This window comes from Jaculus jaculus, chromosome 1, assembly GCF_020740685.1.
Source record: "Jaculus jaculus isolate mJacJac1 chromosome 1, mJacJac1.mat.Y.cur, whole genome shotgun sequence".
In the NCBI taxonomy this organism is placed as follows: Eukaryota; Metazoa; Chordata; class Mammalia; order Rodentia; family Dipodidae; genus Jaculus; species Jaculus jaculus.
The window spans coordinates 244,502,919-244,530,236 of NC_059102.1; the positions used below are offsets into that span (position 1 = coordinate 244,502,919).

The 27,318-nt window shown below is 52.7% G+C and overlaps 1 protein-coding gene across 4 annotated transcripts; it reads left to right on the top strand.

Annotated features, from left to right (window-relative positions):
- The first annotated feature begins 2,681 nt into the window (after positions 1 to 2,681).
- Positions 2,682 to 21,456, top strand: Tnnt2 (troponin T2, cardiac type). 4 transcript variants are annotated; one of them, XM_045152197.1, is made up of 16 exons: positions 2,682 to 2,775; positions 7,534 to 7,581; positions 8,551 to 8,561; positions 8,669 to 8,680; positions 12,898 to 12,927; positions 14,764 to 14,832; positions 15,123 to 15,158; positions 16,260 to 16,293; positions 17,175 to 17,238; positions 17,581 to 17,697; positions 18,199 to 18,276; positions 18,753 to 18,863; positions 19,942 to 20,051; positions 20,620 to 20,710; positions 20,994 to 21,034; positions 21,272 to 21,456. In XM_045152197.1, the coding sequence occupies exons 2-16, from the start codon at positions 7,544 to 7,546 to the stop codon at positions 21,315 to 21,317; spliced, it is 888 nt and encodes a 295-aa protein (XP_045008132.1). In that variant the 5' UTR covers positions 2,682 to 2,775; positions 7,534 to 7,543; the 3' UTR covers positions 21,318 to 21,456. The 4 variants fall into 4 exon arrangements, with proteins under 4 accessions (XP_045008132.1, XP_045008135.1, XP_045008131.1 ...); XM_045152196.1 differs by having other exon boundaries at positions 2,686 to 2,775; positions 7,530 to 7,581; XM_045152200.1 differs by lacking the exon at positions 12,898 to 12,927 and having other exon boundaries at positions 2,683 to 2,775.
- The last annotated feature ends 5,862 nt before the right edge of the window (positions 21,457 to 27,318 follow it).

Here is a 27,318-nt window from a genome sequence, read left to right on the forward strand (position 1 = left end):
GGCAGAGGAGGGGTTGCACGCTGCCACGAGGCTCAGGAGAACCCCAGCTCTTTAGGAACCTGAGGCATGACCCTAGACGCCGTTCCTTCTGAGCCCCAGGGTTCCAGCAGGTGGCATCGAGTCAAGACGCTTGTCCTGTGAGCTTTGGGAAGTCCTCTGGCAGGTGGCCTTTCCTAGCCGGCAAAACTGCACTACACAGTTTCCTTAGGAGAGGCTCCTGGGTGGTGGGGGGGCTGTTCAGCCACAGGCTTAGGGTGGTGTGGCCTCTGTGCTTGCACCCCGTCCTTGGGGTGCTCATTGTGGGCAGGCTGCTGGGGTGCAGTTCCTCTCCATAGTACCTTTTCTGCATTCACTGCTAGTGATAAAAGGCACAGTGGTGACAATTTAGCCCCCCTGGAGACAGGTCTCCTACTTATTTACCTCGACCTGCTGCGGTGGCACGGTGATGTCACACGTGCCCTGTCGTCCTGTGGGTATTCCAGTCTACAAATACCCGGCCATGCGCTGCTTCCTCTCAGGCTGGTCTGGCTTCATCTGTGCCTTCTGGATGGCTGCTGGCCTCTCTCCTTGGTTAAATGGCTGCCCCACAGCTGTCTGGATAAAGCTTCACACCTACGGTCTGCAGAAACTAATACCCCACTGGGGTTTTCCAAGAGGGATGGGGGGCTGGGTATGGGAAGACTTTTGGATCCCTCTTTCGGGAGTCTGTTCATCAAGGCCAGCCATGTCCTGTCTGGAAGTTGTTTGGGCTTTCTGGGCACAGTGACCCATGGGAGCAGTTCAAGGAACTGAACTTCACAGAAACAACTCCTAAGGTCTATGCGATTAGAGGCCCAGGCACAAGTCAAGGTGGTGGCATGGTAGTTTGTGGGAGATGTTTCAGAAGAGCCTGGCTTCCTCACGGTTCCTCTGTGAATCTGCTCCCTTCCTCCACCTCTGCCCAAAGCCTCCACTTCCCCGAGGCCTCCCTCTTCCAGAATGTCACCCTCATGGGGTGGGGGTCAGCCTGCTAGGGACAGTGACAGCTCAGTGCTGGGCAGGCGTCTGCTAGCTGCTTGGAAGCCCTGTATGCAGAGGATACTAAAAAAAAAAAAGAGAGAGAGAGAGAGAAAGAATGGGCATTCCAGGGCCTCCTGCTATTGCAAACAAACTCCAGACTCATGCACCACTTTGTGCATCTGGCCTTACATGGGTCCTGGGGAATTGAACCCAGGCTGCAGACTTTATGTACAAGCACCTTTAACCAGTGAGCCGTCTCTCCATCTCTGTGAAGATTGCCTCAAGGACTGAGTGTGCCACTCCAGGTGGCAGAAATGAGGGATGGCGCTCAGGGGAAGCTGGTCATGTGGTCAGGCAAGAGGAGGGTGGGGGCAGAGATGGTGAAGCTGGCTTGCTTTGACCGAGGAAGGCAGACGAGAACAGTGCACTAACAGGCTTGGAAGAGCAAGGGCACCGGGGCCCCAGGCACCTGGGGAAATGTGGGCATATCCAGGATGGGACCCGGATTCCAGAGACCTAGAAGGGGAGAGTCCGCTCAGCTCCCCCTTGTTTTGGTTTCACTTTCCTTACACACTCACCCCACCTCGTGCCAGGCCCTCCTCGGGGGCTAGTGAACATACACATACAACCCCTGGCCCTGACCTGGTGGAACGGAAGATACCGTGAGCAAGTAGTGAAAGGCATTTGCCGTGGGTGGCTGTAGCCACTAATTTTCTTTTTCCCCTTGGCTTTTTGAGGTAGGGTTTCACTCTGGCCCAGGCTGACCTGGAATTCACTATGTAGTCTCAGGGTGGCCCTGAACTCCTGGCGATCCTCCTCCTGGGATTAAAGGCATGCAGCCACTAGGCCAGGCCATAGTCACTAATCTTTTTTTTTTTTTTTTTTTTTTTTTTGAGGTAGGGTCTCACTCTGGTCCAGGCTGACCTGGAATTAACTCTGTCATCTCAGGGTGGCCTTGAACTCATGGCGATCCTCCTACCTCTGCCTCCCGAGTGCTGGGATTAAAGGCGTGCACCACCACGCCCGGCTTGTAGTCACTATTCTTTAAGGGAAGAATTTTCCAGTAATTCTCTGAGTTCCATCATACACCCCAGGTGCTGTTGGAGGAGAATGGCTGTTCGGACCTCCTCTAGTTTCAGTCCCCTTCTGTGAGGAGGTGGTGGCACCTGGCCGTGGGAGTCATGAAGATCTACTTCACAGATGCTCTTACCAAGGCTGCAGAGCCTGCCATCTGCCCATGGCCACTTGGCCCGTAGCAGCCAGCAGCCCAGAAGACCTCTTTAACCCTAGCATTGGTTTCAGTGGAGCTCATGCCCTCTGCCCCCAAGGACCCGGAGCAGAGGCTCCTGAAGGCTCTCCTAGGTGGCCTTCCGCCCCAGCCCTGCCCTCCCAGGCCTGGGCCATTGGCATCTGCTTTATCAGGATTCTCAAGAGGGACAGCTGGTTTATGTCACAAGCCTGTTCCCTACATATCTCTTCTGGTTTTAAATAGCTTATCTGAGCAGCTGGAGGGCCACATGGGCTTATATGGCGTGGGGTACTTGTTCCTTTAGCCTTGTGCCTGGCACCTGCCAAAATAGCAGCCAACACCCCTCATTGTGGTTCCCCCCCCCCCCACCAACCCATCTCCTGCTGCACATTCCTCCCACTGAAGGGCTTGGCTCCTAAGGCCTCAGCCCACATGCCTGCTTAAAGCCCTCTCCAGTCCCTACCCTGGGCCAGTCCCTGCTGAGGCTGAGCAGACATCTCAGGACCTGTGTACCGCCCCGATCCGAGGTAAGATGGGGGTGAAACTTGAGAGAAGGGCATAGCAGGATGGGGGAACATGAGGGTCCTGGCTCTGGTACCTTTCCACAGCCTCTGCCTGTGTCCCCTCTGGCCACCACATTGATGAAAATCCACAGCCCCTCCTGGAGGGGATCACATTCAGAGGTGTTCCTGGGGCTGGGCTCCAGGGCTAGTGCAGTGGAAAGGAGGAAGCCTGCATTGACAGCTGGAGACTGAGGTTGAAGGTGCCCGTCTGCCATTGAAGATGCTGTATTTTGTATAGTTTTGAACAGGTCACTTTCTTCCACCTTTGAGTCTTAATTTCCTTTCTCCAGAGTGGTCTAGGTCGTTGCTGGGCCTCTGTCTGCCTTAAGTACTATATATATGTTCAGATATGTGAGATAGGGATTTCCCCCAGACTGTTCCATCAATTCCCTTGCTCCGGATCAAGGGCCACCTGGAACTTGGCAGGCACATTCTTCTAAAGGCCTGGAGACAGGGATGAGACCATTGTCCTAAGAGCTGATGAATCCTGTTGGCCTAGCTCTTGTGTCCAGGGACTCAGATGCTGTCTCCAAGCACTTGGGGCCTCTCCAAGCATACATGCGAGTTCCCCTGGCGTGGTAGCTGGGCCTGATCCCCCTACCTGGAGGAGAGCTACAACCGCTGTCAGCCCTTGGGGGCTGATGGGACCAGCCAAGCCTGTTGGCATTAAAGGATTAACCCTAGGTCTAGCTGCCCCATTATGTCCCCTCCAAAATGCCCCTTGCTCCCACCCCACACCAACACACTCTTAGAGAGGGACTTTGCGCTGTGCCTGGAACTGGTGGACAAAGAAAGGTTCCCCTGATTTTCTGATTCCTAGACACTGGGTGTAAGGAATTTCCAGCACATTCCACAGGAGTCTAACTGGGAAGCCACCTGACCTCTAGGATTCCTCTTCTCACAGGGCAAGTCACCCTCCCCTTAGGGCAGGAGAAGAATCCAAGGGGATCAAGTTACCTGTGTGGGGTGGGTGTGGGGGTTCTCACCCTTCCCCAGTCCCTCTGCTCCCCTGGTGGTCTAACAACTATAAGTCTAGCAAGATCCTAGCTGTATGTTGGGGACAAAGACTGAGGGATAAGGGCCTGTGTTCTTCAGAAACTTTGGAAGACCAGCACTTGAAGCTCATCTATTTTATAGATAGACCAACTGAAAGGCCAGAGAGCTGAAGTGACTTACTTAAGGCCACACAGCAAGAACTGGGTTTAAAATGCAGATCTCTTGAGCACTCCACCCCCAAGCCAATTTTCTTTCTGCCTTCTCTTGTTTTGCTTTACTCCCCCGCAAAAAATATGACCCCAAGTTGGGTATGGTGGCTCACACCTTTAATCACAACATTTGGGAGGCTGAGGTAGGAGGATCGTTGTGAGTTCCAGGTCAACTTGAACTATAAGAGACTGTCTCAAGGGCTGGAGAGATGGCTTAGCAGTTAAGGCATTTGCCTGCAAAGCCAAAGGACCTTGGTTCAGTTCCCCAGGTCCCACGTAAGCCAGATGCACAAGGTGGCACATGGGTCTGGAGTTCGTTTGCAATGGCTGGAGGCCCTGGCATGCCCATTCTATCTATCTCCCCAATCACTTGCTGTGAGTGGAATAAGATGGCAAGCAGCTGGTGGAAATGTGAGGATCCTTCTGTTCTGGAACCCCCCCCCCCCGCCCCAGTCTCAGCCTCCCCGTCTTTTTTATCAGATCCACCTGGCTTGGCTGCACCCCTTTGGCTGAAAGCCCTCCTACAGCCTCTGTGGTCTGTGTGCTATTTTAGGAGCTGGATGGTGCTCTGGGGACGAGGAGAGGAGTCCAACTTGTTGTATCTTCCCTGAGCCCAGCATAGGGAGCCCCATGACTCCGAGCTCGTGGGGTTCCCGGGCTGGAGAGAAGCTGGCCACCATAAGCCGTGGGGCAGCCACCGACCCCACGACCTCTCCTCTTCCCTGAGGCAACAGGCTCCTTTGGGGAACAGGTGGCAGCTCACATTCTCAGGTCACAGGTTCTGGCCGCGTCGCTGGGCAAGGTGCATCTGCCACTAGACTCCCATCCAGCCTGTGCTCAGGAGATCCTGCTGGAGAGCATCTAGGGTTTGAGTCTTCTTTCAACAGAATGTGGCTCCATCACCTCTTGTGACACGTGGCGTGCCCTCTCTGCTTCCTTAGCTGTAGCCTGTCCCTCACCAAGCAGAACTAGACCAACCCAAGCTGCAGTGGGTCCTGGGTTCTAGGCAGTCTCTACCCAAAGTGACAGATGGGACTAGCAGCTTCTTGGTACATACAGGGAGGACTGGAGAAAGTGTGCCCCCCCTGTCCCCACACTGCAACAGGCTGTGCAGGGTGGCTTCTGTGTTGGCAGACCCCAGTGGAGGACAGGAGGAAGACGCAAGGGTGGTCCCGTGCATCAGTCTGCTTCTACTCCAGCCTCTCCCACCCGTCACATTATCCCTTCTCCCTTGCAACCCTGACAGTTGTCAGGAGGATCAGCCAGATTGCAAACAACAGGGTGTGCTGTTCGTATTTCAATGTGACGGTGTCCCTGGGCTAGGCACCTGTTTGGGGCTCTGGATTGGGTTATAATCACTATGAGTTGAGTGCCTACCCTCGGCCAAGCACTTTACATGGGCTCTGATCTTTGCAGCCTATCTCATCCACCCCAGAAAGGGGGAGATTACATCATAAATGGAACCAAAGTGTAGGGTAGCGAAACATCTCTTCCAAGGTTACACACACGCAAAGGCACCAGGGAGCCAGCATTCTAAACCAGATTAGTGTCACTCTAAAGCCTGGCTCTTTCTACCTTTCCTTGTGGCTCCTCCCTGAGCTACACCTGCACATAGTTACACCTGGTCCTGCCTGATGCTCCAACTTCCATTCATTTCCACTGGTTCCTCATAAAGCCCTCCCAGCCGGGAGGTCTGCGTATACAGACTTGCCCCAATACCCTTAGTACATGCCGGCAGAGGCTCTGACCACAGATCTACTCCTGGTATAGTGAGGAGGGTCTCAAAATGTGTTCTCTGGGAAAGCTTTTTAATTGGAATTAATATATATATATATATATATATTTATTTATTTGAGAGAGAAAAAGAGAGAGAGGGGGAGAAAGAGAGACAGAATGGGCACGCCAGGGCCTCCAGCCACTGCAATGAACTCCAGATGCATGTGTGTCCTTGTGCATCTGGCTTATGTGGGTTCTGGAGAGTTGAACCAGGGTCCTTTGGCTTTGCAGGCAAATGCTTTAAACTCTAAGCAATCTCTCCAGACCCTTTAATGGGAATTAAAAAAAATTTTTTTTGTTTATTTTTACTTATTTATTTGAGAGCAACAGACAGAGAGAGAAAGAAGGAGAGAGTGAGAGAGAGAGAGAGAGAGAGAGAGAGAGAGAGAGAATGGGCGCCCCAGGGCCTCTAGCCACTGCAAATGAAGTCCAGATGTGTGCGCCCCCTTGTGCATCTGGCTAACGTGGATCCTGGTGAATCAAGGCTCGAACCGGGGTCCTCAAGCTTCACAGGCAAGCGCTTAAACGAGGTAGGGTGGATTTAATATCAATTGCAAAACCAATACAAAGAAATTTATTTTTCTTTTCAGACAAACTTCTTGTACTCTTTGCCCATATGAAAACATTACAGAACTACATAGTATGATATCACAGCCCAGATATAGACACTGATGCAATAATCCAAGTTGTCACTCAAATTTTCCCAGCTTCACGTGTACTATGTTTGTGTCAAATTCTGTCCAATTTTAACCTGAGAAGGTTCATGTATTCATGCTCACAGTCAAGACCCACAAAGATCCCTGGTATATACTTTTATTATAATCCCCACTTCCCTTCCACCCTCCACACGAGCTCTGACAACCTGTTCTCCATGCCTATAATTTTGTTATATCAAGAATGTTGCCAGGCTGGGTGAGGCGGTGCACACCTTTAATCCTAGCACTGGGGAGGCAGAGGTAGGAGGATCACCATGAGTTCGAGGCCACCCTGAGACTACATAGTGAATTCCAGGTCAGCCTGAGCTAGAGTGAGATCCTACCTCAGGAAAAAAGAAAAAAGCAGAAGAATGTCTCACAGGGGGCCTCAGGAGATGGCTCATTGGTTAAAGGTACTTGCTTTCAAAGTCTGCCGGCCCAGGGTTTATTTCCACCAAGACCGACAGAAAGCCAGACACAAAAAGCCATACATGCATTTGTTTGCAGCAGCAAGAGACTTTGGCACACATAATGAATAACCAAAAAAGGATGTTATACAAACGGAATCTTAGAACGTATTTTTGGAGTTGGCTTTTCTCCAGCAGCTGGGTTCTCTGAGGGATCCCCCAGATTGCCAGGTGTATCAGTGTCCTGCCTTTTGTACACTGAGCTGCATTCCATGGCGTGCAGGATCAGAGCTGATCCCGCCAGTCCTTCGCGGGGCACAGAGGTGGGGCTCTATCAGCATTCTGCTCCCCTGAATGCAGAAGCAGGTTGGAATGAGGGAAGCTTTGTGAACACCGCTTTGAAGGTTACAAACAGAAATCCCAAATTCATGCCTACTCACGGGCAGGGAATGAAGTGGATCCGCTGGCTGCCCCACTGCGATGAGAATGTCATGGGCACCCCCTCACAGAGGAGGAAACAGTCACTCCCGGGCCCCTCTCTGACCCCTCTATAGTCAGGGGTTAGGCAGAGGGCTTCTGAGGAAGACAGCCTTCTTATTTTGCCCACAATGAATGACATTTTTCTCTTTCTGGAGGGAGAACGGAGACCATGTCTGACACGGAGGAGGTAGTGGAGGAGTACGAAGAGTGAGTATCTGGGGTCACCTTGTCTCTGGGATGCCATCTCCCCCCCCACCCCAGCCCTCACACCTGGCCAAGGAGCTACCCTGGGATCCTAGTGGAAGTGGCTGGGGCTGTTTCCAACATTGAAACTGGCTTCCCCTCTTCCTTCCTGTTCCTATACCTCCAAACAGTCGGTCCTGGGCAGACCTCAGGCTGGGAACTTTGGGAACACAGAGCTCAGCCCCAGGGTCAGTAGGGTCCTATTGGCTAGGGGACTGGCACTACCCAGTTCCATGACTGTCCCCAGGCCACAGAACTGATGGCGCTCTCCCCTCACCCTCCCACTAACCTGACCTCAGGCCAAGGGTGATCACTGTGCCTTGGATCCCTAGTCATCCCGACAGTGTCCACCCACAGCCCTGTCCTAGAGAAAAGCCAGAGGTGGGGTTCAGTTAGGATATCCAACCCCATCCCAGGGATAGCCCTTGGGGGAATCCCCTCTTCCTTTGGACTGCTGAGAGAGAAGCATGGAGGGAATTAGCAAGGGGGTGTGACATGCGGAGGTGGTCCGAGGTAGTATAGCATAGGAGCTCTGGGAGAGAGAAAGCTGGGGTGCCTTGTCAGAGGCAGATATGGAGACGGCAGGCCTCACTTGATAGCACTGGGAACAATTAATGACTTTGGAGAGGGAAGGACTTTCTAGAAAGGAGAAGCTCAGAGGTGAGGTGCAAGGAGGAGGGCAGAGTGTTGAAGATACAGGTTTGTTAGGAGCAGAAACAGGTAGATGGTGCTGGCTGGGCAGGGTGGCCAAGCTAAGAGAGATCAGTACAGGGCAGGCTGAGGAGCAAGAGTGGGAATGGGAGGCTCCGTTAAGTAAGGACGGGCGTAGAGAAGCAGACGGGCTGGCTTCGGGAAAAGGCCCCCGTGTGTGCACGCAGGGGTACGTGTGGCAGAGCATGCACACACCCCAACAATGTCTTCTTTCATGCCCAGGGGGCAGGAAGGTAAGCACAAGGGGATGCTTGCTCACTTGGATGGCTGAGAACAGCGTGGCAGAAACTGACCACCTCTTCTCTCTTCTCTTTCGGCCCCGGCCTTCTCTTCTGAGCAGAAGCCGTGGAAGGTACGTACCTTGAGCAGGCAGGGAGTCCGAGGGGAGGAGCGTCTGGAGAACACATTGCTGGGGAAACAGCCCGTCCGTCCCAACCTTGAATTCTGACAGTTGGAGATAGTACATGAGAGACAGCCCTACCTTGGTTGTTTGGGTCTTGAGACAAATGCATTATCTCGTTTTCATAGTCACCAATGCATGACTGACCATTTTTCATCTCCACTCACCTGCCCCAGTTCTGCAGCAGACACCCCACGTCATTCCCAGATATCATTTTATGCTTTACTATTTTGGCACATATCTATCTCTAAAAGAGAAATGCTACTTTAAAAAAAAAACACTCCATGATCGAACGCAAGGACATTCCATTTAACACTTTTTCAAATGCTTTTATGGATATGAAGGTGCTTGGCTACCTGGACTGCAGGTATGAAATAAAGGTCCATCTTGTTGCACCCCACTCTTGAATAAGATGACACATCACCGTTTTGGGGTCCTCTCTTCCTGGATGAACACCCTGGCCTTCCCATCCTGGGAGCTTGACTTGGGAAATGATTGAAACCTTCCTCCAGTCCCAACTGAGCCCACAAAAATTTAGGCCTGTTCTGGGCCATCTACCCAAAGAAAAGCTGGGAGGGGAATTCATAAGTGCAACACAAAGGTCTCTCTGGAGTCATTTTGGGTTCTCAAAGGACATTAAACCCTGCAAGAGCACATTGACCCCTGAGTTAAATCCCCAACCTATTAGAGATGGCTTAACAGTTAAGACAGTTGCCTGCAAAGCTTAAGGACTGAGGTTCAATTTCCCAGATCCCACATAAGCCAGATGCACAAGGTGGCACATGTGTCTGGAGTTTGTTTGCAGGGGCTAGAGGCCCTGGTGCGCCCATTCTCTCTTTCTTGTCTCTATTTGTCTCATGTAAAATAAATAAATAAAATAAAATTTAAAAATATATTTTTATTTGCAAACAGAGAGAGAGAGAGAGAGAGAGAGAGAGAGAGAGAGAGAGAGAAGAGAGACAAAGAACAGGTGCACCAGGGTCTCCAGCTACTGCAGACAAACTCCAGGTGCAGGTGTTACTTTGTGCACCTTGCTTTACGTGGACCCTGGGGAATGGAACTCAGGTCGTCAGCCTTTGCAGGCACTGTCTTAACCACTATGCCATCTTTCCAGCCTCTCAACCCATTAAAATGTTTTTATTATTTATTGATTTTTTTTGTGATTTTTCTAGGTAGGGTCTCGCTCTAGCCCAGGCTGACCTGGGATTCACTATGTAGTCTCAGGGTGGTTTTGAACTCACAGTGATCCTCCTACCTCTGCCTCCTGAGTGCTGGGATCAAAGGCGTGCACCACCACTCCTGGCTTATTTATTGATTTTTTTAAATGAAGGTTGCATTCTTAAACCACTTTCTCCCCCACTCCAATTCTGCTGAGGAGACCCTCTGTGGTGGGGTTATTAGTACCCATTGTGGGGACCAAGAGGGCTGAGTCTGTCTCTGTGGAGAGGAAGAGATACCATGCCTCGGGCTATTCCCTCCTACCCCGGGGGCTCTTACAGTCTTTCTACCCCTTCTCCCAAAATGTTCCCTCAGCCTTGGCAGACAAGATAGGGATCTGAATTAGTGTTGCTTTCTCTGTCACTCTGGGTCTCTGTTTTGATGAGGTTTGAGTGACTGGCACTGTTGCCCTGGAACTTCTTTTCAGGCTGGCAGTATTCATGTCACCACTTTCTCTGTAATGACTTGATTGAGTTAGGGGTGACCCATCTCATCCAAACCTATTTTTTAATGTTTATATTTAATTTATTTATTTTTAAAAAATATTTATTTGGGCTGGAGAGATGGCTTAGCAGTTAAGCGCTTGCCTGTGAAGCCTAAGGACCCCAGTTCGAGGCTCAGTTCCCCAGGTCCCATGTTAGCCAGATGCACAAGGGGGCGCATGCGTCTGGAGTTCATTTGCAGAGGCTGGAAGCCCTGGCGCGCCCATTCTCTCTCTCTCTTCCTCAATCTGTCTTTCTCTCTGTGTCTGTCGCTCTCAAATAAATAAATAAATAAAAATTAAAAAAATATATTTATTTATTTGAGAGAAAAAAGAGAGGGAGAGAGAGAGAGAAAAAAAAATGGGTGCATCAGGGCCTCTAGCCCCTGTACACAAACTCCAGGCACATACGCCACCTTGTGCATCAGGCTTGCATGGGTACTGAGGAATCAAACCTGGGTTCTAAGGCTACATAGGCAAGAGCCTTAGCTGCTAAGCCATCTCTCCAGCCCCAACCCATTTTTAAAAGACAAGGTCTTTCTCTTTAGCCCAGGTTGGTATCAGGCTTGTGGCAATCCTGCTGCCGCAGCCTCACAAGTGTTGGGATTATAGGTGTGAGCCACGACACCCAGCTTCAGAAATACTTTTTTTTTTTTTTTTTTTTTTTTTTTTTAATGAGGGAGAGTGAGTCAGGGGGAGAGAGAGAGAGAGAGAGAATGCAATGAATGAATTGGTTCACCAGAGCCTCCAGCAATCTCCAGACGCATGTGCCATTTCGTGCACATGTGTGACCTTGTGTGCTTGCATCACCATTAGTGTCTGGCTTACAGGGGACCTGGAGAGTTGAACATATGTCCTTAGGTTTTGCAGGCAAGCGCCTCAACTGCTGAGCCATCTCTCTAGCCCCAGAAACACTTTTTGCATCAAAAACCTAGCTGGCTACAACTTTTGCTGGAGAATGGACTCCTGGTCTGTCTGGGGTTCCTTTGCCTTGGAGGATCACCGCAGATTTGGTGTGGTGGGGTTTGGACAACAGACCTCATTGGGATTTGAGACCAATTTGGTGGCTTCACACAGAAGTACATGGCTTGGAACTAAAGTGTTCCTCCACTGAGCTCCATGCAGCACCTGTGGTGGCTTTGCTTGCTGTGCATGGCCTGCAACAGACTCCCCAGTCCCAGCCCAGGACCTGGCAGTCAGCTGTCAAGGGAGGGCCGGCTCCAGATGAGTGGCAGAGGCCTATGGAGTAGATATTCCTGAGGGTCCTTTCTAGAAGAGAGGTTTGTACCACTGCTGTGAGCTCTTCCTTGGCAGATATTTGTATCTAGAACAACAGGGAAGGATAGTCCATCTCTTCAAATTATGAGTACAGGTTTGCTGTTTTTTTTTTTAAATATTTTATTTTTATTTATTTATTTGACAGAGAAAGAGGGAAGAAGGAATGGATGGATGGATGGAGGGAGGGAGGGAGGGAGGGAGGGAGAGAGAAAGAGAGATTGAGAGAGAGAGAGAGAGAGAGAGAGAGAGAGAGAGAGAGAGAGAGAATGGGCACACCAGAGCCTCTAGCCACTGCAAACAAACTCCAGATGTGTGCACCCCCTTGTGCATCTGGCTAACGTGAGTCCTGGGAAATCAAATCTGGGTCCTTTGGCTTTGCAGGCAAATGCCTTAGCCCCTAAGCCATCCTTCGAGCCCCTGCTTTTTTTTTAAAAAAATATTTTATTTATTTATTTGAGAGAAAAAAGAGGGAGAGAAAGAGAGAGAGAGAGAATGGGTATACCAGGGCCTCCAGCCACTGCAAACAAACTCCAGATGCATGCGCCCCTTGTGCATCTGCCTTAAGTGGGTGCTGGAGAATGGAACTGGGATCCTTTGGCTTTGCAGGCAAATGCCCTAACTGCTAAGCCAGCTCTCCAGCCCCAGGTTTGCTTTTTATGGGACAGTTCCTTCCAACAGGCCAGGCTAGATCCTTGGGTCTGGTTCCCAGAGAGGCTGGTCTAAGTGTGATTCTAGGAGTCTGCAGGTGTTTTATGGGATTCCCTGAAGCCTCACTCAAGGCGGGAAGGTGAGGCAAGTTTGATGGAAGTGCATTGTTCCCCACTCTCTGTTCTTGGTGGGTCTCTCTCTTAGTGACAGGGAAGCCCAGAGCTCCTGGTTCAGAAGGAGGACCAGGCCAGTTAGTGCCCTCCACATGCCAGGCCTGAACTGCTGGGTTACACGCATGGTGTCACTCAGTTCTCACGGTGCTTGGGAAGACACTGTCATCGTTTCCATCTTGCTTGGGAGGTGTCCGAGGCCCAGGGATGTCACTGAGAAATGAGTGGGGCATGTTGCTGAAACGGTGGCTTGGGAATCGGCGCTCAGGCTTAACTCTGAGGCCACTGCGGCTCACGCTGCTGCTGCTGCCCGGGGCTTGTTGCACTAACCTCTTCTGCTTCTTCCCTTTGTGGCTGCCACCCCCTGAACCCAGAAGAGGAATACTGGCAAGAGGACGAAGACGGTAGTACAGCTTTCCCTACCCGGCCCCCTCCTCCCTGCTCTCCTGCTCATCCGGGGCTCTGGGTTTGGGGTGGAGAGCACTGGGTGGTCCAGGCATAACCTTCCCAGCATCGAAGGGGCCAGGACCCCAACCTTCGTGTCTGTCCTTTGTGTCTGTTCTCTGGGATGGGCAATGGGAAGGACCTCAGTTGTCTAATCTTCTTAACCTGTTCCAAACGTGGACATAGAGGGACACCGGTGGCAGGAATGAGTCGCTCCAGCTGCTCCTCTGCACATGCCAGGATTCTGTGTGGAGCTCCTCCCTGTCCCCAGGCTCAGTGGCCAGAGCTATAGCCCTGTGGACAGTCACTGAAAGGCAACAGGGGAACTGGAGACAGAACAGAGAGGATATGGTGTCAGCCTTCAGACGCGCACTGCTGAGCGGTGGGGCAAAGCTGGACCTGTTCCCAGGGGTAGCGAGAGGGCAAAGGAGACAGACTGGAGCTCAATTTTAGAACAGGCCCTCCTACAGTGATGTCCCGAGGTACGGTGTCCCAGGGTGTCAGTGAGTATGAGCCACTCATTGGGTTGCTACAGGACCATGTGATAAGGGGCGGTGTGACCTAGAGAAACCAGAGGTCTAGACTAGCTCTGTCCTTCCTGGCTGTTCCTCTTCTTTCACACCTACTGGAAGGATATTTTTTGAATAAACCTCCTGCATGGATGAAAGAGGAGGCAAGCCCGGGCATCAGAGAGGCCTGTGCCATAGGAAGAAAGGCCAGAGAGGATGAGGCAGGGAGTGGAGGTGCCCTTTCTACCTTCCTTCCTGAGGTGTTTTCTTCGCTCTGTCCATCACTGCGTGTCACATAGCACTTCCACCAGGCAGGACCGTGGTCTGGGTGGCATCCTGTCTCCCCAGTTTATCCCCTCCAAATGCAGGGGAGAGGCGGGGCCCACATCCTGCCAACAAATGGATGAAAATAGAAATTCCTGGCAGCCCTGTGGCGAGCACAGATCTCTGATGCTGGGCATCTCGGCCTCGTGGAATTGGTTTCTTTTAGACACAGAGGGAGGCTGTCTAGACGTGCAGAGTCGCTGGGTCCACGGCAGAGATTTCCCAACACACCTGGCCTCAGACTCGCCTTAAACAGGGTCTGTCCTGTGCTCCAGACACTGGGTGGAACATCCAGGGTAGAAACCTGGGGAATGGGGGAGAATCATGTCACCAGAAAAGTGTCTGGGGTAGGGAGAGATAAGTTGGGCAGAAGGGAGCCCTGTGGGCCCCCACTCTAATTTGGTTCCCCACAAGGGGTCTGGCTGCCCCTCCCATCTTTGGTGCTCCCCACAGTACTCATTACACCCTCAAACCCTAGCCCGTCCTGTAGCCGTCAGGTAGGAAACAGGTCTCTACATGGGGAAGGATTGATAACCAAACTCTAAGAAAGGCAAATTTGGGGTATTCATCGGCACCCTGCTGTTGTGTTTTACTGCTCTTGCAAAGGACATAAATAGCAGGGAATGTTTGGGCTTGCAGGCCACTGTCTCTGTCGCATGAACTCAGCCGTGTGGCTTTGGAAGTCAGGGTAGACAAGTGAGTGAGGCTTTGTGCCCGTGAACCCTGGCTCACGTAGTGTTGAGATGGATGCAGCCTTGGGCTCTGGTTTTCTGACTTCTGATTTAAGTCAGGAACCAAACAGCTCTGTCTGTCATTCTCGTTGGTGGCTCTCAAATTCATGCGGATCTGCATACCGCTGACCCTGTCCACCCTTCCTGTCTGTCTGTCTGTTGTCTGTCCTGGGTGCTGCCTGATGACGCAAGCGGAGATGAGTTGTTCACAGTGTCCGGTTCCCCTCTCTAGAGCAAGAGGAGGCGGTGGAAGAGGAGGCTGACGGGGCTGAGGCTGAGGCTGAGGAGACCAAAGCAGAAGGTATGACCCTGGGCTGAAGGGGTAAGGGGCTCCGGGGCACTGGTGGTTACCAGAAACCTGGAAGCAACGAATTCTCTGCCCCGTGTCCCCGGGCCTTCGGTCTGGGTTGGGAGGCAGCAGTCCATTGCCCAGTTGATGAACACTGATCAAGTGTTTCATGCCAAGCAGTCTTGGGCCTAGGACACATGTGTGTGCAGGACGGCTGGCTGACCCTGTGTATTGGTAAGGGAAATGTTCTAGAAGGATTTAAGCTCAGAACATGCCTTCTGTGGATTTCTCGTTTTGTTTAGAGGATGGTCCAGGGGAAGAAGCCAAAGAGGCAGAAGGTAAGGGCCGCTGGACATGAGAAGAGAGGTTTGGGGCTGCAAAGGAACCCCTCACAGTGGATTTGGGGGAGACTGCCTGTGGGGCTCCTTCCAAGATAGGAGATATTTGAAGGATTTGGAGGGACTTCCCTCTAACCCCCCCCCTCTTTTTTGGGTTTTCCAGGTAGGGTCTCACTCTGGTCCAGGCTGACTTGGAATTCACTATGTAGTCTCAGGGTGGCCTCAAACTTACAGCGACCCTCCTACCTCTGACTCCTTAGTGCTGGGAATAAAGGAGTGCGCCACCATGCCCAGTCCCTCTAACCCTTTTTGAAGGGCTTGGGGGACTCACCTCTAAACCTTTTTGAAGGGTCTGGGGGAATCACCTCTAACCCTTTTTGAAGGTTCTAGGGGACTCCCCTCTAACGCTTTGCCTTCTTCATCCCAGAAAAGCTGTCTTGGTACCCAGCAGGACAGGGGAGCAGTGTCTAGTTTCTGGTATGAGCAGGCCATTGGGACTTGAACGTCATATTCACACTCTATGGCATCCAGGCAAAACGTTAGCAGGCTTCGGTATTTCTAGGATGGATTTCCAGGTCATACACGGCCCATGCGGTCCTTGTCAGGCTCCAGCCTCTATCGGGCTGCTCGCTGGCTGAACACTCCTGCACAGGAGGGACAGTTATTGGGAACATGGAATCCTACCCTACCCGCTCCCTGGCACTGTGGGCCCCAGGAAGTCCTGCGTGCATACCAGGAGGCAGACTTGGAATGGGATTCTAGGGTCAGGACCCCTGGGGACTTGCCCGCAGGACCTCCTTTCTCCTCACTGTGACGAGCGAGAAGCAGTCTGCCCAGCCCAGAACTGGTGAATGAAAAGAGGGCTTTGCGGCTCCGTGCTGAGCGTGCTGGCTCTGTAGACACAGCTGCTCTCTGTGACCTCCCCTCGTGGCTGTCTTCATGCTTACCAATGCTCCTGGAATTTGGGGTTCCCCAGGGTTAGAAGGGACTTCCTGTTGGAATGAGGAAATGGGGGCTCCCAGGTTCCCAGCTCACGGGTGTGTACCAGGGACTAGATTCTGATTTCCTGACTGTGTACATATGTGCTTCTTCCTACTCCAGATGGCCCAGTGGAGGAGTCCAAACCCAAGCCCAGGTGAGTGGGTTGCACTGGTGGTAAGTCCGCAGGAGAAGATTCCAGTGAGTGTGGGTGTCAAGGAGGGGACAGGAGTATACATGGTGTAATCAACGTGAGCTGCAGGTGTTTCAGGCATAAACCACCACATAAGCTTGTTTAGTGCACAAGGTTCTGTGAGGGGTGTGTGGCTAGGCACCCCATACACTGGCATGGCTAAGGCTATGTTCATTTGCAGAGAAGGGATAGGCTAGTCACGGCCCTATGGCACAGTGTGGCTAGAACATCTTCCACCCTGGCGGAGGGGAGAAAAAGAGGCAAATTGGAGGTGCTAAGCCATGAAAACATGCCAGTCTAGGCATGACATGGCAGTTTCAGAGAGCTGCAAAGGGGCAGAGCTGGGCGGCATGGTCCCACGCACAGAGACACATCTGGAGGCGATGGGTGTTGTGGCAGGTTGGGAGACGAGGAACGTTTTCCTCTCGGTGATGTTTATTCTGCCAGCAAGTGATGTCTCAGCACCCCCGTGGCTTCTTCCTACTTCGGCCCACATTGGTTCCAGGTCTATTCACTTGTCCTTCCTTTGCTGGACCCGAGACCCACCCCAGCGTGCCATCTTAGACCAGTCTCTCTGCTTCCCCGCTGTGTGGTTTTGAGCCAGCTACTCTCTCAACCTCAGCTTTCCTAACAGAGACTAGCGCTACCCACACCAGGGGCCTACTGAGAGGATGAAGTGAAATGACCTTGGTGCCAGGCATGAACCAGCGTGGTCGGCACTGGCGTTGACATCGTTGTGGTGGTGGAAGTCCCGGCAGGAAGAAGGCCCTGGCAGCCCCAGGCGCTCACAGTCCCTCAGGTCCCATGTGGGGTTGGTGACCCTGACTTGTCATTCCTCTTTCCAGCAGGCTATTCATGCCCACCTTGGTGCCACCCAAGATCCCTGATGGAGAGAGGGTGGACTTTGATGTGAGTGATGACTGCAGCCAGAGCGGGTCTGGGGGTGCTCACAAGGGATCTGATGAGAGAGAGAGAAAGAGAGGAGAGAAGGAGGGAGAGAGGGAAGAAGGGAGAAGAAGAAAAGGAAAGAGAGAGACAGACAGACAGAAAGACAGGCATAGATCCTGAACTTGTGGGCTGGGGGGTAGGTTGCAGGTGGGATGGTGCTTAGCATAAGCCAGCTGGTTGGCAGCCCTTGAGCCTGAGCACAGCTTAAGACCCAGGCTTTGCCAGCCCCTTTCACGTTGAGCCCACCCACCTCTTCCCTGGACTGTGGGGGTGGCGGCCTCTCAGCCCTGGCTCTGCCCACAGGACATCCACAGGAAGCGCATGGAGAAGGACCTGAATGAGCTGCAGACACTCATCGAGGCTCACTTTGAGAACAGGAAGAAGGAGGAGGAGGAGCTCATTTCTCTCAAAGACAGGATCGTAGGTGTCACCCTCCCCACCCGGCTCCACAGCCACTCTCTCCTCTGCCCTGGTGCCTGCTGGATGCAGCTCTCCTTCGGGACCCTGCATCGCTGGGCTGCTCTCCTTGGGTCCCTGCCATCTGCCATCTGCCCCACCAGCCCGGATACTGCTCCACAGCAGGAGCTGAGTCTGATCATTTCTGGATCTAGGCAGGGCCAAATGAGGCCCTGCTGTCTGTGGAATGACTGTTGAAATCCCCAGAGCAGCCGCCTTGGGGCAGGGCAGGGGACGAGGTGGGAGTGTAGTCCTTGGAGACTGGCGAAGCCCCCTGATGTTTCCCAATGGGTCCTTGACTGCCTGTCCTGACGCAGACAGGGTGCTCCTTTGCGGGGGGGTGGTGTTCCATCTGTGCCCCTGGAGAGACTGAGAGATGTGTGCGAGGAAGCCCACCTCCAGGTCTCTAAGCCTTAGGATGAGCCCCTCCCAGGCACACTCGGGAGCCCCTGCCTCTCGCCCTAGGAAAAGCGGCGGGCAGAGCGGGCCGAGCAGCAGCGCATTCGCAGTGAGCGGGAGAAGGAACGGCAGAACCGCCTGGCGGTGAGTGGCCCCGGGGTTGGCCCGTGGAGCCCCTGATGCTCGGCTCCTGCAGAGCCAAGCCCCCCTCAACATGCACCGATATTCAAGAGGCAGAATTCATCACATAAGCGTGAGCCATTGTTTTGGCTCTGAGAGCTTACCAGTGAAAGGACAGACTGGTTCTCATGTGTGACATCCTAAGACACTCCAGTCCTCATCCCTTCTCCAGTACAGGCTGCCCGGGAACTAAGAGTCTGTCACCTTCCTGTGCAGCCAAAGCAATAGGCCTGAGAGCATGGTGGGAATCAAGACCTCTTTCACACATTCATTCATTTCATCCACTCTGTAAACTATAGCCCGTCCTGTGTCCGGCAGTACCTCAGAACTCCCTGTCCAGCAGGGGACGATCTCACCTGCAAAGAACACACGTCAGCCCAGAGGCAAGTTTCCCACCGGTCTCCTTAATCTACCCTCTTCTGTCCCTTCCCTGAGACCAGGAAGAGAAGGCCCGGCGCGAGGAGGAGGAGAACAGGAAGAAGGCAGAGGACGAGGCCCGGAAGAAGAAAGCTTTGTCTAACATGATGCACTTTGGAGGTTACATTCAGAAGGTATGTGGGGAGGCAGCAGGGGGCACCAGGAGGTCCTGGTGTACCCTTGAGGCTGATTTCAGTTGGATCCAGAAAGAAATTGCCCACTACTGTGGATGGAGTTAGAGACCTCTTGTTGTCCAGCCCCTGAGCTGGCTATCAGCCTGACCATGACCTCTTACCAAGAGTGGACTGCTGTGGGCCGAGGCTGGAGCCTTTCACCCCAGCTCCTCGAGGTGGCTAGGGAGAGCTAGGAGAGACCTGGACCCTGGAGTCAGAGCTCTAGTTGAAGGCCAACTCTGCTGCATACAGCAGTGTGAGGCAACTGCCTTCTGAGCCTCAGTTTCCTCCTAGGGTCCCATTATTGGTTGCCCTGATGCTGTGGAAGGGCTGATGAGCGATCATGGAGAGAGTGCTACAGAGATGTAGGGTGGTCTGTTACTGGACACTCATCTCTCCTTTTCAAAGTCTACCTATAGATCTTCCTAATGCATGGGTTGGGGGGGAGGATTCAGACCATCACTTAAGATTTCCAAAATCTAAGCGTCTGTCTTTGCAGTGATCCTACCAGCCAGACGCATCAAAATTGCCCCTGCCCTGAGCCTCAGACCCCCGCACACTCTGTTAAGCATGCGAATCATGTTTCTCCTTCCTGTGTCCCCCTGCCTTCTGCCCTTCCTTCTCTCTCTGTCTATGTGGCGATCTCGGGCTTTCTCTCTGGGTCTTTCTCTCATGGTTTCCTGGCTTAGCAAGCCCAGGTGGGTACAAAACCTCAAGTGCTCTTTTCCCCTTTAGTTTTAGGGTGCTCCTTGGGAAGGGAGAGTGCTCTGCTAGGGGAGAGTGGCGGGTGGAGGAGGAGGAGGAGGAGAGGCCTGGAAGAGGTTGGCTGGGTACAGGAGAAGGGCCTTGGTGGCCTTTCTTACCCTCGCCTTAGTTTGTCTGTCTTAGCAGGCGGTGCTATGGGGTGTTGCAAGGAGGATGAGAGCCTGACTTTGTGCAAGCCTCACCCCCACGCTGGGTAGGGAGGAGTGGGAGGGCCAGGGGACAGAGAGGAGCTGTCCCTAACCAAGTGCCCCCGTTCACCCATCACCCACGTCAGACGGAGCGGAAGAGCGGGAAGAGGCAGACGGAGCGAGAAAAGAAGAAGAAGATCCTTGCGGAGAGAAGGAAGGTGCTGGCCATCGACCACCTGAACGAGGACCAGCTGAGGTGGGGCCAGTTGTTTGGGACACTTCCTGGCACTCTGCCGCAGAGAAGTGTGTGTGTGTGTGTTGCGGGGAGGGGGGGGGGGGGTACGGGGAGGCATTTCTTGCTGAGAACCACCAGAGGGTGCAGCTCCCTCACACATTTGTCACAGAGGGTTGCTGGGGCAGGAGTTGGGTCCCGGGAGGTCAGGCCACTCCCTGTTTAGGCTTTGCTGATGGGCAGAGAGAACTGGGCGGGCCCTTCATCCGTCCCAACTCCAGCTGGCCTGCCTGCTTAAGGAGACGGGAGGCAGGTGGAAATAGAGGTCCACGCTGCCAACAGGGCCTCTCCCCTTCCTCCCAGCTCTCAGCACTCTGCCCTGACAGCCTCTGGTGTTGGTCCCTGAACAATGGGCACGCCATCTGAGACCCAGGAGGGCGAGGCCCATAGCCTGCCCTGGGAGTACCCTCTGTGGGCCTGAAGGTGGAAGGGCCCACTGGGGCCCTGGGGAGCTGGGCCAGGACCAGGGTGAAGGCCAGTGAGGAGGGCCTCTCACTGTCACCCCTCACCGTCCCCACGGTGTTCCCCGCAGAGAGAAGGCCAAGGAGCTGTGGCAGAGCATCTACAATCTGGAGGCTGAGAAGTTCGATCTGCAGGAAAAGTTCAAGCAGCAGAAATATGAAGTGAGCCGCTTGCTGTAACCGCCCCCCACCACACCCCTGACTTGACTGGGTCCCCTGCCCCTGCTGTCCCTCAGGCCCTTCTCCCTATCCCCCTGTCAACCCATTTAACTCAGGTACTTGACCCCGTCTGGCCTCCAACAGTGCTCAGGTGCTTTCTCCCCCATTCCTCCTTCCCTTGCACCCTGATGCTATGCAGACGTCCCCTCATCTTCATTGCAGGCTCCTCGGAGCTGAACTCCACGAGCCCCAACTTTTCCTGTTTTTGTTCCCCGTTTTCTTACAGATCAATGTTCTGCGGAACAGGATCAATGACAACCAGAAAGTGTAAGTGCCTGGGGCCCTCCTTTGGCCCTCCCTGTCCCTGTCCTCCTGAGAAGGCCCCAGCCCCAGTCTTTCCTCCTCTCCGTCAGTTTACACCTTCCTTCTCTCCCCCTTGGTGGCTGCTGCCCCTGCTCCAGGCTGCTCCTTTCAGCCCTCAGCATCCCCAGCCTGTCCCTGCCTCACCTCATGAAGACCCCAGCCTGTGTTCCCCATCTCATGGGGTCCTTCTCCCCCCTGCAGCTCCAAGACCCGTGGGAAGGCCAAAGTTACCGGGCGCTGGAAGTAGAGGCTGAGCGGCCTTCACCAGAACTCTCTGCCTGCCCTGCCCTGTGGACCCTCAGCTCCGGGGCCTCCTGGTTACCCCTGTGTAGACGCTCCCCATGCCCATGCCACACCAGGAATAAAAAGACAGCACATTTCACACACTGAATGGCATTTCTTTCACTTCCCGTGTGTCAGAGGGAGTCAGATTCCTATTATCTGCTCAGCTTGGAGGAGCTTCTGTCTGCTTAGGCCCTTCTGTTCCTAGTCTCCTGGGAGAGCCGGAGGCCCTGAGTGATGCCCAGCGTTCTCAGAGCTCGGGAGGGAGCCAGGAACAGTGGACAGGACTTGTGATTTTAGCCACCGTGAGTCACCGGGAGCAGCACGGTGGGAAGAGTGCTGTCGCACGGGGAGAGAGCGTTCTCCACGTGAGTCACTCAGTGGGGAACAATAGGGCCTCTTTAGATGGTTCCTGTTTTCTTTCTCCTCCTGGCCAAGACACTAAGAGCCCGCTGTCTGAGGGGCAGGGAACCTTGAGGGAGGAAGGAGGTTCTGGTTTCACTGGGCAGTCATTCATGCCAGACTTGCCAAGAGACCTGACTAGTCTCAGTGCCTTGGTTTCCCCTTTCCCGTGATCTGCATAACTCTAGACCTCTAGACTTAAAGCCAGAAACTAGGAACCAAGGGATCCCTGAGCTGAAGAGGACAGCATGGTGGCATAGATTCCAGTTCGCAGAAGGACGAGGAAACCACAGGGAAGGGAGAGCCTCTCATTCAACGTTTCTCTAGGGCGATCCCCTTGGCCCAACAAGACCCAGTGAGCCCCATCTCAGAGAGTTCCCCACTATCTCCCAGGAAGAGGGAATCCATCTGTCTTTGTTCTGAGCACCCAGGTCCTCCTGTGACTACTAGCCAACTTATGCCTTTTTTAAAGAAAATTTTTATTTTGTGTGTGTGTGTGTGTGTGTTTGTGTGTGTGTGTGTGTGTGTGTGTGTGTGTGAGAGAGAGAGAGAGAGAGAGAGAGAGAGAGAGAGAGAGAGAGAGAGAGAATTGGTGTGCCAGGGCCTCAGCCACTGAAATCAAACTCCAGATGCTTGCACCACCTAGTGGGCATGTGCAACCTTGTGCTTGCCTCACCTTGGAATGTCTGGCTTACACGGGCTCTGGAGAGTAGAACATGGGCCCTTAGGCTTCGCAGGCAAGTGCTTTTACCGCCATGTCTCTAGCCTCAACTTATGCCTTTTAATGCCACACTGTTAGATCCATCTGTTCCTGCAGGCATCTCCCCTCCTGCTCTCTGGTCACAGTGCAGACCTTTTTGTCTTATGCTATGCTCTAGCTCCTATGACAGATGCTTAGTGATACAGACAGGAAAAGGATGTGGTAGGGGCTTAGCCTGTGGTCATGGCCTCTTTTCTTATTCCTTCATCGTCTTTCCACATTGCTGTGACAAAACACCTGACCGAAGCAACGAAAGGGTTAGGTTTACTGAGGGTCCACCATGGATGGAAAAGCATGAGGACAGAGCTGTGAGCTCAGTGGAGGAGGAAGCGGAGGGAGCTCGGGCTGCGAGTGGAGTGGGACTGTTACCTTTAAGCCTACACCCCGTGGTCCTATATCTGTCAACTAGGCTCCACATCCAAAAGGTGCTACAACCTCCCCAAACAGTATTGCCGTCTGAGAACCAAGTGTTCAAATACAAGAGCCCGTGGGGTACTTTCATATTGAAACCATAAGACACCCATTCCTGAGCCCTGACTGTACACTGGACACTGTGCTGGGGACAGTGGCGCTACGGTGGACATGAGAGGCTAGGAGAATACATTATTACAGTATTATTAACTATTATTATAACTATAAATTATTAACCAGTAGGACCCCAGAACTTATCCTGTCACATAACTACAACTTTCTACCCTTTGACCAATGTCTCGCTGCAACTTCAGTGTCTGGTAACCACCGTTCTGCTCTGCCTGGGTGAGCTCTGCTCTTTGAGATTCTATATCCGAGTGAGCGCATACAGCGTTTGGCTCTGCCTAGCTTCTTTCACTTAGCATAGTGCCTTCTAGGTTCGTCTTTGGCGTTCCCGGGTCCTGCCCCTGGGGAGTTCATCTTAGTGGAATGCCACAGGTTGGTCTGAGTGCCAGGCCTCGCCAGGACACCTGCAGCGTCTGGTCTTCATGAAGCATGGAACATCCACAGATATGGAGCCAGGGGGAGATGGCCCTGTTCTATCCCACTACAAAAGAGAGAGTGAGGGAGTTCCAGGGCACAGGGACTGACCTGAGTGATCAGTCCAATGCAGGGAGTCCTTCTAAATTCAACAGACAAGGGCACAGGCTAAGACCAAGCGATCCTGCACTGCCCATACTCTTAGGGAACAGAGGGCCTGTGGGTGTAGGCTCAGAAGCACAGTTGGATACCTAAGCATAATCCTGCCACATCTGCAGTTCATCCGTTCTGTCCCTCGAGCCCAACACCAGAGATACAGGGATGGCCAAGAGGAGACTCAAGACCACCCAAGAGGTGGGTGATGCTGCAGCAAGGGGATGAGGAGGATGGGGAACATGGCGGAGGACTAGGGCCTTTGCCCACCCACGTACCCTGATCTCTGCTATGCCCACCACCCTGTACATTCTAGGCAACACCCTCTCCACCACTTCAGTTTCCACCTTGCTCTACTTTGTGCCGATGGCTCCTTGCTTCATGGATCTCTTGGTGCCTTGTGTCCACGTATCTGCTCCACTTGGCCCTGGGTCAGGGTGATGGAGATCCTACCTCTGTCTTGTCAGACACCCTGGTGTCCTGGGCAGAGCTCCTTCCTACTACGTCCACTTTAGATACAGATCAGCTAAGAGAACAAGGGTTTCCAGGGGCTCATGTACCTAGAGTCCAGCTCTTAGAGCTACAGCTACAGGCTTTAAATGCAGAACCTCACTTTCTCCTGTCAAATTCTGGCTCTGCCATGTCCTGGGTCTGAGGTTCTTGGGCAAGTTACTTGCTATCTAGGTTTCTGACTGTTCCTATCTGAAAGTGGGGGTGGTTACGAAGATTGAGTGAGTTGAGTCGTGCTTGGCGAAGACCAAGTGTTAGCCACTGCCATTGCTGTCCTGGTTTTCATCGTGACCAGCTTCTTTTAAGGCCCACAGTTTGTGGAAGCCAGCTCACTGCTGCTCATTCTGGCCTGATCCCTCCTGTGTGTGGGGAGGGGGCCAGATATGAAGCCGCTAGTAACTCTTCTCTAGGTTCCAGGGCCAGGCCTTCTCCATGGCCATACCCATGGGGGCTACAGTGGACGGGTGCTGCTGCTACAGACTGTCCTTCACGTGGCCAGCATGTGCCACAACCTGCCTGGAGGTGGCAGAGTTTCCAGGGGCTCCTCTGCCCCTGACCCAACAGGCAGGCTTTTGGAAAGGGAGTGCAGGGCCTCAGCTTTCATGGGCCTGTTCTGGTAGAGAGGGTAGACTGAGGGTGGCACCCAGGGCCAGGCACTCTGAATGGCTCCACTTGCTCCAGAAGAAGGTACAAGAGAAACCAGGCTGGACCCCCGATGTCCACAGTGTGTTATCTGGGTGTGACCTTCCTTAGCAAACTCAGCTTACTTTGAGGAAGGCAGAGTATGAATGGGGAAAATACCAGTCATGTGGGCCAACTCACCCCATCTCTGCCTGAGGGCATTATAGATTAAGGAACAACCTGAGCCTCTCCAAACTGTAGTGGTGAGCCAGAGTTGGAACCTCCCATGAGCTGCCCAGGTGGTGGACTAGGGTACAGGCCATGAGTCCGGGGACTCAGCTCTCGCTGCTCTGTTCCTGTCCTGCCCATCCAGGACCTGATGGGGTGATGTGTTGTTCAGAAGAGGGAGGCCAGCCTGGAAGAGGCATTCAGGAACCTCAGCCCAGCTGAGGTCAGGCATTCTCCTCCTTGGGAAAAATGATGATAGCCCATTCTTGTGTCCAAGTGGTGAGGGACCTGTGGATCATGGAAGCTGCTGGCATGGCCAATGGGACTAAGTCTGGAGGAGGCCCATTGCTTCTGGGACCTTCTGTAGCTCTCCTCTTTCCTGCTAGCCAGGGAAAGCCAGATTTCTTTTGGTCCATGGCCTGCCTCTGCAACGCCTCTTTCTAGTCCTAGAATGTCCTTCCTTCCCTGTCTGCTCAACTAACTTCTCCCCAGCTCTCTGGACTAGCTCAGTTCCTATTTCTCCGAGAAGCCTTCTGGCCATGTCCTGAAGCTGTGACTGGCTTCCTCCAGAGAGGGCCTTTGAGAACCCCTACTGAGAACTTATTCCTTCCTGCCCTGCTGCCCCGCGACCAGCTCTGGGTGCTTGACTCTTCCTCCCTGGCGCTGTTGCCAAACTTCACCTCCAACTACCTGCTCACCCCAGGTTCTCAGTCCCCCACTAACAGCTACAGGAATCAAAATTGCTCTCAATTTGAAGACTCAGGAGAAAAATGTTTCCATATTTGTGCAAAGCACGTAGGCCCTGGGGACGGGGTGTATGCTATGCTATGCCACCTCACCCCAATCCTGCTCCACCCTGTGGCTCTATACTCAGCACAAGCCACGGCACAATAGCCCTGCCTTCAGCACGGCCCACATATTTAAGTAGTGTCCTGTGGAAAGCCAGGCGCTGGCAGCGTAGAGACTGGGCAGGGCTGGGCTGCTCTTGAGGAAAGCTGTAGGTGGGGCGGAGGGGTGGAGAGGTTCCCAGGCTCGTTCTGCTGAGGTTGTGCTGGGCTAGCAGAACAGGAGAGCGGGTCTAGAGACCTGCCGAGGATGAGCTGTCTTGTCTCAGCCTTTCCTCATCCACTTGTGCCATGTCAACTCCTAGAAGACGCCAGTAACTGGGATGCAAGTTTGGGACAAAGAAATAAAGTGGGGCTGGAGAGATGGCTTAGTGGTAAAGTCTCTTGCCTATGAAGCCTACAGACCCAAGTCTGATTCCCCAGGACCCACGTAAGGCAGATGCACAAGGTGGCACATGCATTCGGAGCTCTTTGCAGTGGCTGGAGGCCCTGGGGTTCCTATTCTCTCCTCCTGTGCCCCCTTCTATCTCTCTCCTTGAAAGTAAATGAATAATTTTTTTTTAAAGAAGAAATAAATTGGAGGTTTTCCCTTGTGAACTTGACCTGGGGACCCCTCTAGTCCCACATCTCTCACTGACCCAGGTAAGGCAGTGAGGTAGTAAGTGGTGGATTCTGCTGGGACGCTGAACACAGTTTATAAGCTATAGCTAATACTAATAAATGATACTAGCCTCCATTCATAAGACATCTCTCGAGTATCAGGCACAGTACTATGTGATCACTAATTCCAGTAACATGCAAAGTTAATATAAGTAACACCATTTTATATGCAAGGAGAGTGAGGCTTAGAGAAGCTAGGTGACTCACCCCAGGTCATACAGGACAGGGATTTCTTTATTATGCTTGCACATGGGAAAACTTTCATTATGATTTTAAAATCATTTGCATGTCACACTTTCTATTAAGTCATGTATCGATGATGACATAGGAGCATATTTTCAAGAAATCACTTTGTGTTCTAGCCAAGAAATATCAGAATAATTTTTGGCTGTGTCATGTAAAATATGTGTCATATGCCAGTTTATTATATGAAAACTCATGTAAAATAATGTGCAAGCCAATGTAATGCAAATTTACTTATTTATTTAAGTTTTTTTTTTGGAGGAAGGGTCTCTCTCTAGTCTAGGCTGACCTGGAATCAATTATGTAGTCTCAGGGTGGCCTCGAACTCACGGTGATCCTCTTACCTCTGCCTCCTGAGTGCTAGAATTAAAATTGTGCACCACCATGCCTGGGATAATGTAAATTTTTGATCACTCTGGCCAGTCAGGGATTATGAACAGATATTACCACTGTTTATCTATCAGTTAGTGACTCATGAATTGTCACAGCCCTCATCTCCGGTGGTGGCTATTGATTTCTTCTTTCCTCCCACGCACACTGGGCACTTCTTGGTACCTGAGGCTTCAGCTTGTTCATTCCTAGATCCCAGTGCC